General features: G+C 44.0%; 1 protein-coding gene across 1 annotated transcript in view; it reads right to left on the reverse strand.

The window, feature by feature from the left end:
• The window catches only part of METTL16 (methyltransferase 16, RNA N6-adenosine), a 64,726-nt gene that overhangs the window by 24,713 nt on the left and 27,553 nt on the right, over window positions 1–12,460 (reverse strand). Inside the window, exons 4-6 of the mRNA XM_088449454.1 lie at window positions 9,695–9,835; window positions 6,208–6,323; window positions 3,466–3,608 (exon numbers count right to left, since the gene is read on the reverse strand). Coding sequence (XP_088305580.1) covers window positions 3,466–3,608; window positions 6,208–6,323; window positions 9,695–9,835 — 400 coding nt within the window. The remainder of the gene's footprint in view (window positions 1–3,465; window positions 3,609–6,207; window positions 6,324–9,694; window positions 9,836–12,460) is intronic.

The raw sequence follows: 12,460 nt of genomic DNA on the forward strand, positions 1-12,460 counted from the left end.
GTCAGGATTGTTCCGACATCATCCCCGTGTCAGGATTGTTCCGACATCATCCCCGTGTCAGGATTGTTCCGACATCATCCCCGTGTCAGGATTGTTCCGACATCATCCCCGTGTCAGGATTGTTCCGACATCATCCCCGTGTCAGGATTGTTCCGACATCATCCCCGTGTCAGGATTGTTCCGACATCATCCCCGTGTCAGGATTGTTCCGACATCATCCCCGTGTCAGGATTGTTCCGACATCATCCCCGTGTCAGGATTGTTCCGACATCATCCCCGTGTCAGGATTGTTCCGACATCATCCCCGTGTCAGGATTGTTCCGACATCATCCCCGTGTCAGGATTATTCCGACATCATCCCCGTGTCAGGATTATTCCGACATCATCCCCGTGTCAGGATTATTCCGACATCATCCCCGTGTCAGGATTATTCCGACATCATCCCCGTGTCAGGATTATTGCAAAATCTATCTTTAGGCAGAAAATTATTACTTTGGAATACATGTTACGTAACAAACAGCACATTTGTTCATACAAGTTTGTAATCATTTCTGTAGTACCAAGACAAAAGCATGATTGATCCAGAATGGTGTGTTTGTAATGTTTATAACAAATGTATAATTTTATTTTATTGTAATCTTGCTTTGGCTTGAGGAAGATGACAAGGTTTCATACAGAGCATATACGTTAATGTATCTTATTACTGCAACATGGTCCTAAGTAGCCAAACGACAAAAGCAGATTATTTTAACATTTCTCTGAAGATCTGTATCAGTTTCCCCTGATCAAGCTCTTGACAGCTCAATGCAGTAACACCAGGAGTGTGCCGGGATCTTTCTGTGAATGAAAATCGCTGGAGGATTTAGCTCTCAATTCAGTTATGTTCAGGATTAAAAACCGAGGAACCCATCTGCTTGCTAGTCATAAAGCATTGGTGTCAGTTGTGCTCACTGTCAGGGCAATGCTAGTGTCAGGAACAAGACAGCCTTCTCAAATCATGCTTAATACCACACTTGACTGCTACAATGGAAGATAAGACTGCTGAATCACACCGGCTCCTTGGTTTAACAGTAAATAAGGAAATGGTCACAGTGTTTGGGCCAGATTTGCTGTCAAATTCTATGATTCTATGTGCAAATGCCACACAAAGTCGCAACATATTACACATTAACCAAACATATGCCAATTCTGCTTCACATGGCAATGCATTAGTAATCATACTGCAGCATGTAGTAATGCACACATTTACTGACAGTGATGGAACAATTTATGCTCATTAAATGTACAGGCAGTAAATGAGGTTTCCCACTAATACAATGTAAAATAGATCTATGAAATATTTCTGAAGTGATAAAGGGCTCTATTTACTACAATCCACATTTGTAATGCAGATTGTAGTGTGATATTATCGATTGAATTCGCATTGCGAATTCAGGCAATATCACAGGGATTTACTACAAATCCCTTGCAGGGACAGAGCTTGCGAGAAAGCTCTGTCCCTGCGAATCCCTTCCACACTCTAGTCATGATATTTTCGCAAAAAAATACAGTCACTAGTGCCCTGCGCATGCGTCGACCGGCTGCCGCTGCTACCCCCCCTGGCGCTAAGGCCCTCCCCTGTTACTAAGCCCCTCCCCTGCGACCCCCCTCCCTTAATAGCACTTACCTGCTCTGGTGATGTCTTTCATGCCTCCGGTCAGCTGATATCCCATACTGCACTGGACTCCCGATCACCTGATGACCGGGCCGCAGTGCAGCATGGGAGACCAGCTGACTGGAGGGGAGTCATCACCGGAGCCCCGACCACCGGTCCCTGGAGTCAGGTAAGTGAATTTTTTTTTTTTTACAATCTATCAGCTTGTTGTCTATTTAGACTACACAGCTGATCACTGGGACTGGCTCCGGGCTCTGCTCTGCCTTTTAGAGCAGAGTAGGAGTCCTGTAAGCGTGGGAGACCCTGGATAACGCCACCTCCAGATGGCGTTATTATCACAGGGCTTTCCCCGGTATTTTTTTACAATTTATTTATAGTAACTTTGGTCGGATCACATTTCCCATTACAATTATGGGAAATGCGATCTGCTTACTAAAAATAAGTGATACTTAGGGGATGGAGTAGAATTTTACAAATTCTACTCCAATTGCCCTGTAATAACTATAGGCGATACTAAAATAATGTGAAAAGGGTGTGAAAATACCCTTTTTCACTTTATTTTAGTAAAAATAATGTTAATAAATAGAGCTCAAAGACACAATTTTAAAGACTAATATGAAATATATTTTAACATGGTTGTCTATTTCATTGGGAAAATCTGCTTAGTTTTGACTGTACTTTAAAATGTTGCTGATTGTTGTCCCAGTCAGTATTCTCTGTGGTGAGATTTTAGCCACAGGCTGAAAGGGTATCTGTGTATATTATATACTAAATATCAGTATTTATCTTTGGCTTCTTGCAGGTGACAGGTGCCATGTTGGTGTGAACTAAATCACTGTTGCACTGCAAGCTATAAATTACCCAGAAGGTAATGACTGTGGCACTATGGGGCTTATCCAGAGTCTCCCGCACATCCGTTATTTGCATTTGTGCATGCTCCATAGCTGAACGCAACTATCAGTTGCGCACAAATCAGCCTCATCCCCACTCTTGTGAATGAGTGGGTGTAACTGGGCGTACCTCTCAAGTCTTTATTTAAAAGAAAATTGGGGACGCAGCGTCTAAAAAATTGTAGTAACAGGTAGAATTACACTATTCCAGTCCTGGTCAAATTTTGGGCCTTCTGAGAGCCTCATTTATCAATGAGTGTATAACTCAAAACTAGTGATAAATGTCACTGTGTATGATAAATGGTGCTCCAGCCAATCAGCTCTCAACTGTCATTTTTCTAACAGTTGACAGTTGGGAGCTGATTGGCTGGAGCACCATTTATCATAAAAACTGAAATGAAATATATCACTAGCTTTGAGTGATAAACTCGTTGATAAATGAGTATCTGAGTCGAATGCATCTGTGGCCATACATATAGATGCCGCAGCCTGCTGACTACTTTAAGCTAATGCGGGTATTCACCTGTCTGTGGCGATTATCCCCTGGTCTTCATGTAGGAGGCTGTGCCTCCCGCTGTTTTTCTCTCCACAGTCGTCATCATCAGTATTGGGACTAACACACACCCCCATTGCTGGCTGCAAAAGACCCGTTAAACAGGTATCCCGTCTGCACACGCCAAACAAGAAAAGAAGTCGGCCTACAAGTCTGCATTTGGACTTCTGTCTGGCTCAGAGTTCAGGACCTACGTGTTGCACAGGTTATTTCTGCCAGATAACGGCTAGTGTGGTGATTGTTTACACCGAACAGCCTTTTTACAGCTTCAATGTTTAAGAGCGTAAATCAGAGACAATCCTGTCAGAAACAGATTGTAAAATAACTACTTTGTGATATTTTATCGAATATAAAATAAACCTGCTCACCTCAACCTCTTTTTCAGCTGAAGACTGTCATGGATGATTCTCTTCACAAACTCCAACTCTCCCCCTTCAGCCATGATCTCAGTAATCCCGCCTGTGTTCACCGAACTGGGGGGTGGCCGGCGAGGGTTTCGCGAGTTGACTCCCTGTGAAGAAAGGTATTACGGTGTAAGAGGCCCATTTCCGCCACCAACAGAACCAGCAGCGCTGCCGTTAGAGGCAACTTAGGGGTTTATTTACTAAGCAGTGTTAGGAGACAAAGTGAAAGGAGATAAGGTACCAGCCAATCAGCTCCCAACTATCATTTTTCAAACACAGCCTGTGACATGGCAGTTAGGAGCTGATTGGCTGGTACCTTATCTCATTTCACTTTGTCTCCTAACACTACTTAGTAAATAGACCCCTTAGTCTATTTAAACGGACTAATGTTCTGCAGTCAATTTCAGAGACTTAAGGCTCATACACACTAGACGATAAAGTGAACAATATGGACGATAACGATATCGTTTATAGCGTTCAATATCATCCAGTGTGTAGGTGCGATATCATTAACGATGCGTGCTCCCGCGGATCGTGAATGATGTCTGCCGTCGCCTGAACTTGTAGGACAATCTGACGATAGCAGCAGAGATTCTGCAGGTTCGGGATGTGGCAGGGTGACGTCACTGAACGATATCATTAGGGGTGTATGCTCAATGTTGTTCCCGACATTGAGCCCGGGAGTTCAAGGGATAACACTTAATGATATCGCTCACTCGTTAAGTGTGTATGAGCCTTTATAAGGTTGTACCTGTATAGTAATTTAGGACCGAAAATCTGATAGAGGCAAGAAATAAAACCTATAAAATGAAACCTTGAGAGCATCCAATCACTGGAATAAACATAGATCACTGTGGCAAACAGAACTATGGCCCTCATTCAGAGCCGTACGCTCTGAGCAGAGCGCACGCTCTGAATGAGGGCCGGGCTCCATTTTCATGGAGCGTCCTCCTGGACGCTCGTATAGCTGTGGGTCACCACCCACAGGCTATACGAGCGTGCATTGTGATGGCCGCGATGGTCGAGACCATCGCGACCATCAAAATTGCGAGCCGGAGCCTGCGGTTGAGGTTTTCAACCGCAAGCTCCGGAGTGATTTTGGCTCTATCAGAGCCAAAATCACTCCCACTGACATCACTAGTGATGTCAGTGGGCCGGCTTTTGACGGGAGGCGTTCCCGTGGGAACGCCCCCGTCAGGGAGGCACGCCCACCAAAGGGGGCGTGCTGTCAATCAACATTGACAGCACGCCCCCTTTGATCGGACACAACGAGCGAAGGAAAGTCCTTCGCTCGTCGCGTCTGGCGCATGCGCACGACGGAGCTCCCTCCGTCGTGCGCATGCTCAGTCCATAACATCGACCCACTTGCGAGCGGACAGCCGCTCGCGACTGGGTCTGAATCAGGCCCTATGACAGAAAGATAGATGGTGAAGTGTGTTATACCGGGGAAGCATTTGCTACTTAAAGTGACACTGTCCTTGCTGTAGAAACTGAAGCATAACACTAAAAAATAAAATCTAGGCACCACAGGTTTTCTTTGAGGACTAATATTACATAAGCCTTTTCCAGAGCATTGTTAAAATACAGCGACAAGAACAATATAATTTCCTTCAGGGAGGCACAGTGCATCCTGTACAACAACCAATAATTATATTGGCAGTTTACTAAACTTGCACAAGACAAAGAATAACCAATAAATAACAGTTTCAAAGTGTTTTCAATTGTTTACAACACCTTGTAACCTTCCACAATTGGTGGATTATGATAATAATCAGATTTTCCCAGGCCCAGTGGCATATTATAGTATTGGCATTGTAAACAACCACCCAGGATCCTTATTTATGGAGGCCCTATGAAAGTACATAAATGTACAGGCCGACTGTAAACCATTTCAATAACTTGTTTCAACAGCTGGCCAGTGACCCCAAAGAAGAAACTACTCATCCAACCAGGAGCTGCTCACTGCTTTGTGACATGCAACACTGACAAGGATCTGGGAATGAACAAGAAACTCCGGGCTGAATACTGACTGAAGCTGCCCTCTAAATAGTTGGAGCAAATATGATTGTGACATCTGGAAATAGGTTGCACAGAGCGAAGGACTCATTTGCTTGCTTGACGCTGTCATTCAGTTTCACAGTTACAAATGTTGTGAGGCTGTGTCGAGAACGGACATTTGAATGTTGCCAATTACACAAATTTATTTTATCTATTACATTTATCAGTATTTAGGTGTGAACGGCAGCAGCGGTAGTCATAGGGACCAATGATGTTTGAGAGGTTTTAAAACAGAGCGTTCCATTGGTTAATTGGATTGTAAAATGTCCAGTCTACAATACTGTCACTGAGTTCTATTGTGAGGTATTGATGGAATTAACGTGCTAGCAACAGTGTGAGCTTCAGGTAACACGCATATCCAAGGGACAGCCCATTTATAAGTCTACTAAGTATTCCCAGTATAGTATTTTTAATATTAGTAGTTTTGCAGAACGAAGACTATAGCTTTATACATGAAAAAGCACTGGAGTACACATAATAGTTTAATAAGCAGGGCGTAATTTTACCTACTTATGTTAATTGTAGAAATAACTAAACAACATTGTAAAAACTATGAATTCAGTCAGTAGCCATCACTTTTAAAGTGCTGAAATAGTCCTGAAATAGAATTCACAATCTCAAGATTAGACAGAGTAGAGGCCATAGTACCTGGGCTTCCATCTCATTGGCAAAGAAAGGAGGATTGCACATACAGAAATCGTAAATGATGCCAGACTCTTCTTTTAGCGCATCCATTAGAAGCGTTTTCTGGGGGACTTTAACCACTAAAAAAAAAATTTTTTTTTTAGCGACTGTACATAAAACATTCATTGTATTACAGCGTGATCTCATTAACAAGAATACTGAAGTTAGTCAATTCTAGAAAAAAAGCAAACAAAATGTATGATGCATAAACCAAACATGGGCTATTGCTAACATATGTATTTTACAAAGGCTTCATAGACTCCATAAGCTCCTCTTTATCTCACCTATTACAAAAACAAAAGCAATTTATAGTTTTCTCTACGACTTTTAAACACTACTCTTCAGTACTATTTATGAGAAGATAAAACCTGCTCAGCAAACCAGAACAAAAACCAACATGAACTAAGTGATGACTGAAGGGACCATAATCAACTAAATAAGAAGCCCAAAAGAGGGATAATGGAGCCACTCGGTGATGGGCCACAAGGGACTTCCCAGCCTCCCCTGCCAAGGCAGAAAGCTGCTCCAGGTTGATACGTACAGAAATGAACAATGACAAATTTGATTTCCTTCCTGTTAATAGACCACTGTTTAACCTTGTGTGTGGTCCCTTCTGTTTGGTTGTCTGAGAAATCCCATGTGATGGCCATTAAGTGATGGCAGGCAGCCAGTCATCTCAAGACAGTCGCATGGGGGCCTATCCACCGGACAGTTTATGAAGGAGAATCTACGAGATTTGATGTATCCCAGGGACCAGAAATAAGGGGCTCAATTATCATTATTATCATCCTTTATTTTTAAAGCGCCACAAAGTTTCTGCAGGGCCGTACAGGAAATATACACAAAAAAAGTACATCATGACTTATCAGTGAAATAGTAACTGTAAAAGTTCACATATCTTTGGAGCACTACATAGTTTATAAACAGAAACTAGGTAGGACATGGACTAGAGGCTAGGGAACTCACTGCACCCTGCCTGGAAAGTGGAGGGGAAGACAGTTCAGCACTCAATGAGCCTCTAGCCAATTAATACCGGGAACACAATGGAGAGATGTGTACCCGGACAAAATGACAGCCAACGGGCTGACATCGTATACGTGATACACATCAGAACGATGTAATGAAAGATGGAACGATCCCTCGTTCCATCCTTCATTACCTTGCATGGCGCAGCACGAGATATCGTCCGATTGGAGATATCGCTAACGGTCCACGGGAGCGCGCAGATTGGCCATACACACTCAACGATCTGGCAGATATGTTGTTCCGATTTAGCTGGAAGAGACATATCGGGCCGATATTGCTCAAGGAGGCAGACACTCTCAAACTCTCCTGTAAGGAGACCAGGGTGATGTCAGTAAATATAAAGTCACTTTACTTCCTTGCACTCCTTGGTAACCATGCCTAACAGCAGAGAAGTATATGAGGGGACAGTGTGTGTATATAACAGAATAGAGAAAGGACAAACTGCAAAAAAAACCCAACACTGCAAACAGCCCATAATCAATTATTCCCTTACCCACCAGAAACAGGTTACTGGCTACCACAGCAAGGGCCTCAAAAATGAAGTTGCCAATGGTAATAAATCAAGGTGGACATTGGCATCCTCTACCCTCTGCACTCCATCCCTGCTCCCTGCAGTATTTTATGGCTATAGAGGCAACGGTGCTGTACATTGGAATGGTTAGAGGAGGGTAAAGGGCCAGTGCAGCTGTAAAGAAGATCCAATATGCCCTCCATACAACACAACTAACCCCAGCGTGTCTGTATCCTCTTTCATTTATGCATTATAGGCCTCACTTTATAGTTCGTAGAAAATTCAGGTACCAGTGCAAAATTGCCACTGACCAAAACCATATTGCACAGTAAGGGGTGCAAATACTACTTCCAATACTGGCTGCTTTTGCACCTAGCACTAATACTGGGCAGCTTTATCTTTACACAGCGACTTAGAGATAAGCTAGTGCATCCCTATCCAACTCTAAAGGCCCCCATACATGGTGCGATTTGCAAACGATCCAATGTCATTTGCAATCTCCCTTGAACTCTCTCCAGCAGCTGAAGTGAACGATGTGAAGCAAAAGCAGCACGATGTTCACCCAATCTATCGTGCACGATCTAATTATTTGAACATTCATTAAATTGGGTGTGATATGACACAGATGCAGGCTCGGATCTGGGAGATCCGTGCTACATGCATCTGTGTCAATAAACACAGAAGCACGGATGGGATCATGGAGAAGGGGACCGTTGGGCTTCAGGGATACATGAGTATGAGAGATAGTGCGTGTACTGTACATGTGTGTGTGCATGTATGTATGTTTTAATAAAAGTCTACTTCCTACGGTGAGTGTGTTCTGTGTTTTTTTTTTTAATATTGCTTTTGCTGTGGAACTACAGGTACCAGTGGGCCCGTAATGCCCCGCATGCTGGTACTTGTGGTTCTCCATCTACCAGAATGAGGAGGAGGCTTGCTGTGACCTGACAATATTTTTACTTTTGTCAAATGCACTACACTATCAACCCGGCACCCACCGTCCCAGGGGTGCCAGGGATAGCCCCAGGCTATTAACCTAGACCTGGGGCGCCCTGGAGAGTGCGACCTCTTTATTGGGGGGATCCCCAGCCACCCAGGGATCCCCGGCCTGGGCTGACTAGTGGTCAGAGCTAATGCTTCGGCTGGGGGACCCGTGAAAGGGCTCTCCTGGCTGTGGCATTATACCGCCCCCCCCCCCCCCGCTAGAATAAGTCCGATGCTCCTTCTGGATAATACAGGGGAATCCTACTCATTTTTTTCCCATGTATTTCCAGAACCGGATCAGAGTCCAGTGCTGGTTGCGCAAAATACGGGGGGCCCCTACGTTATTTGTCCCCCGTATTTTGGCAGCCGGAACTGGTTGTTCTTTGGGGGGGCCATGCCGTTTTTTCCCTTTTTTTTTTTTTTTTTTTAAACACAGGAATTATTTTATTTACCCATAGCAGCACAGACGGGTCTCACTGATCCCTGGTCCATGCTACATGCATCTGTATCGTGCATGACATAGGTCTGTGTGCACATACACAGAACGATGTCATTCAAATCGTTAAAGATAGGTCGATATCTTCCTGCAGGTTCAATTGATTAGCGGCGACGATGTACGACGGCACTTATTACACGATTGGTCATTCCAATCGATTGAAAACGGCCAAATCGTGTAAAAAAAATAAAATAAATCGCACCGTGTATGGGAGCCTTAAACCGAGCCACTATTTGAAGTTTGCCTTCACTGCAGAGCAACACTGTTGTACCGAGGTGCAAAATCACACAATCTAGCTGGATTTATCCTACTCCACACGAAGCTCTATGCATCCATTTATTGTACAGCGAGGCAGAGCAGCCAGTGTCACATTACTGTTCCGTATTCAGCATGATAAAGGTCTGCGACACACTAAGAAAGTGAGTGATGAATACCTTTAATGAGATCTGCCAGGTTATTCTGCTCCACATTTTTCTTGGCATAATTAAAGCAGATGTCGTCCACTTCGGTTGCAAGGAAATACCAGCCGTTCAGTGTGGCCCCCAGCAATGGATAGATGCAGGATGCTCCTGTACCTGAGGAGAACATTAACCAAAGGAGAAATGAGCAAGCTGTCCTACATGGCCCAAGACCAATGTCAGTATTCAGCTGGAGAGTTTTTACCATACAGGGAAACCTCAGATGGAAGCTCATTACAAAAACAACGTATTTTAATAAAACATTAATGAACAATGATAACAACATGAGGGGCTGATTCAGAGATGCCGTAACTCTGTTTTGGGGACAGATCTAGTGAATTTTAGCACTGCAAATGTACTGTGGATGTGCGCACGCAATTATGCGCAACTACGGGTGACAAAGTCATGCACAATTCGATCGCTTCTCCAACTGAGGCTGAATGGGTGTAAAATAGGTGGCAACAGGGTGCTTGCACCTAGGCTAAGTGTTCGGAGGGCATATTGTGGCGGTGGAACGGTTGGTTAGGTTAAGTTGAGAGCACGTAAAGCGCCACCTGATTTTGGACGGATCTGTTGCACCAGGTTTTCCCCGTGCATGCACGTGGATAGCGTTGACTTACTTCAGTAAGTGTATGACCAAGGCGATGCACGGGCAAAGATGCATACAATACTGCATACGGGCGAACATTAACCTTTTTCCCCGTGCATGCCATGCGAACACGATTGCGGCAGACTTGTGAGCAACTCTCAATCAGCCCTGTAATGTGTTTACAAAAAAATTACATTTTATTTAAATAAAGCCAAGATATTCTGCAGAGCTACACAGGAGTAATGCAGACATACATATTAACAGACGAAAGAGACCATTATACGGGCTGAACACATCAAGAACATAATGGATTGCTCATTACAGTATAATTTTTTTTTTTGCACACATACCACATTGGAATATAGAAACACAGTTCTTAAGTAAAGCTCAAGTTTTTCTAGATATTTATAGTAAAATTGAAGACACACCCCGATTATGTTTCTCTAGTTTACACAACTAACGTCCCGGAGGGGAAACTGCGCTCTGGTTTACCGCGCAGTGCATTAATGCGATGTCATTGGTGGCTGGGGTACAGTCACACCTTCCTACTTTCACTCTCACTGAAGCAAAGCATTTAGCATTTGATCTTCAATTCCTTTCATTAGAACTTTTCCAAAATGAAAAAAATAATTATGTTCAATATAATAAGCAACAAATCATTTATTAATTCTCAGGAAATAAAAGGATGTTCCCACAATTAGATAGATCAATAAGCAGCAGGACGGGCAAGGTAATCATAATAATTAAGTGTATGGGAAGCACAGTCTTAGGTGCCGACATGTCCTTGGAAGGCCGGGAAAAGATCTCATTAGTGAATACCGCTCGTTACAATTAGGATGGCTAGCTGCTTAAGCAGGACCAACCGTAAAACCACTCTAGTGCCATTTCCATATTGCAATCCCTAATTTACAATTGTGTAACTTGGACATGAATTGAGCACATTGAGACAGGATTTCCATATCAGTACAGAAATAGAGACACAGTGTTTGCAGCCCTCTGTGATCCATTAGTGCAATGCTTCCTGTATTACCAGCTGAAATTATGAATTGTACAGAGATGATGGCAACCGTGCTTATTACTGTAGAGTATATAGCAAACATCACAACACTTAGGGGTAGATTTACGAAGGATTGGGTTGTCAAAACAGACAATCATCAGTGCCTTTGACCTATGAATTTAAAAAAGAGCAAGAGATATTAATGCTAAACAAGCCTGATTTAGCATTTATATCTAGTGCCGTTTTAAATCCATCGGTCAAAGTTGCCAACAATTGGCAGCTTTGACAAGCAGCTGGTTAGTATATTTACCTGGCACTACAGAAAAATGGAGCAGCCATTAGTATTACTAATAGTTTTCTGTGAGTGAGTCAGATTACTCCACAGCACCATAGGAAACGGAATCAGTATGATTTACCGCCGGACCCATGCCCGGCTGTTGGAATCCCAACAGCGGCATCCCGGCAGAGGAGGTAATCCCGATCGTCCAAGGTAAGTATTGTCTAACCTAATTCTACCCCCTAACCCTCCCTTAGGGGTGCCTAAACCTAACCCCCCCCTTCCCCGCCCCCTAAACCTAAGTCCCCCGGGGGGTTGCCTAACCATTGGTCCCCCCCCCTGGGGGTGCCTAACGCTGACCCTCCCTTCCCCTAGCCTAAACCCAACCTCCCGGGGGGGTGCTTAATCCTAAATCCCCCCCAGGAACCCTAAACCGAACCAGAGCCGGCTATCCGCGCTCGGAGTCCCTTCGATCGGGATGCCGGGTGCCTAATGCACTAATGGATCGCAGAGGGCTGCAAACACTGTCTCTATTTCTGTACAGATATGAAAATATAGACGCCTGTCATTTAACCCTCGCCGGGATTAAGCAGTAGGGAAGCCGGCTGTCGGAATTAGGTCCGCCGGCTTCCCGACTGCATACCTTGGAAACAAACACAGTAATAGAGACTGGGTGCCAACAGACAAATAAGTAAGGTTTCCTGCTTGCAAGCAAGAAATGTAAAATCATTCAATGCCTCCCATATACAGGGTCAATAGTAAGAAGGTTAGACCCAACTCCGGATGGATCCACACTCGTGTTCCTCCACAGAGCACGAAATGGACCAAAACTGGTTTTACTGATCCCTGTGATAATGCGGAAAGGCAAGTCACAGGTGG

Source organism: Taudactylus pleione, unplaced genomic scaffold, assembly GCF_031769625.1.
Source record: "Taudactylus pleione unplaced genomic scaffold, aTauple2 ptg000485l, whole genome shotgun sequence".
NCBI lineage: Eukaryota > Metazoa > Chordata > Amphibia > Anura > Myobatrachidae > Taudactylus > Taudactylus pleione.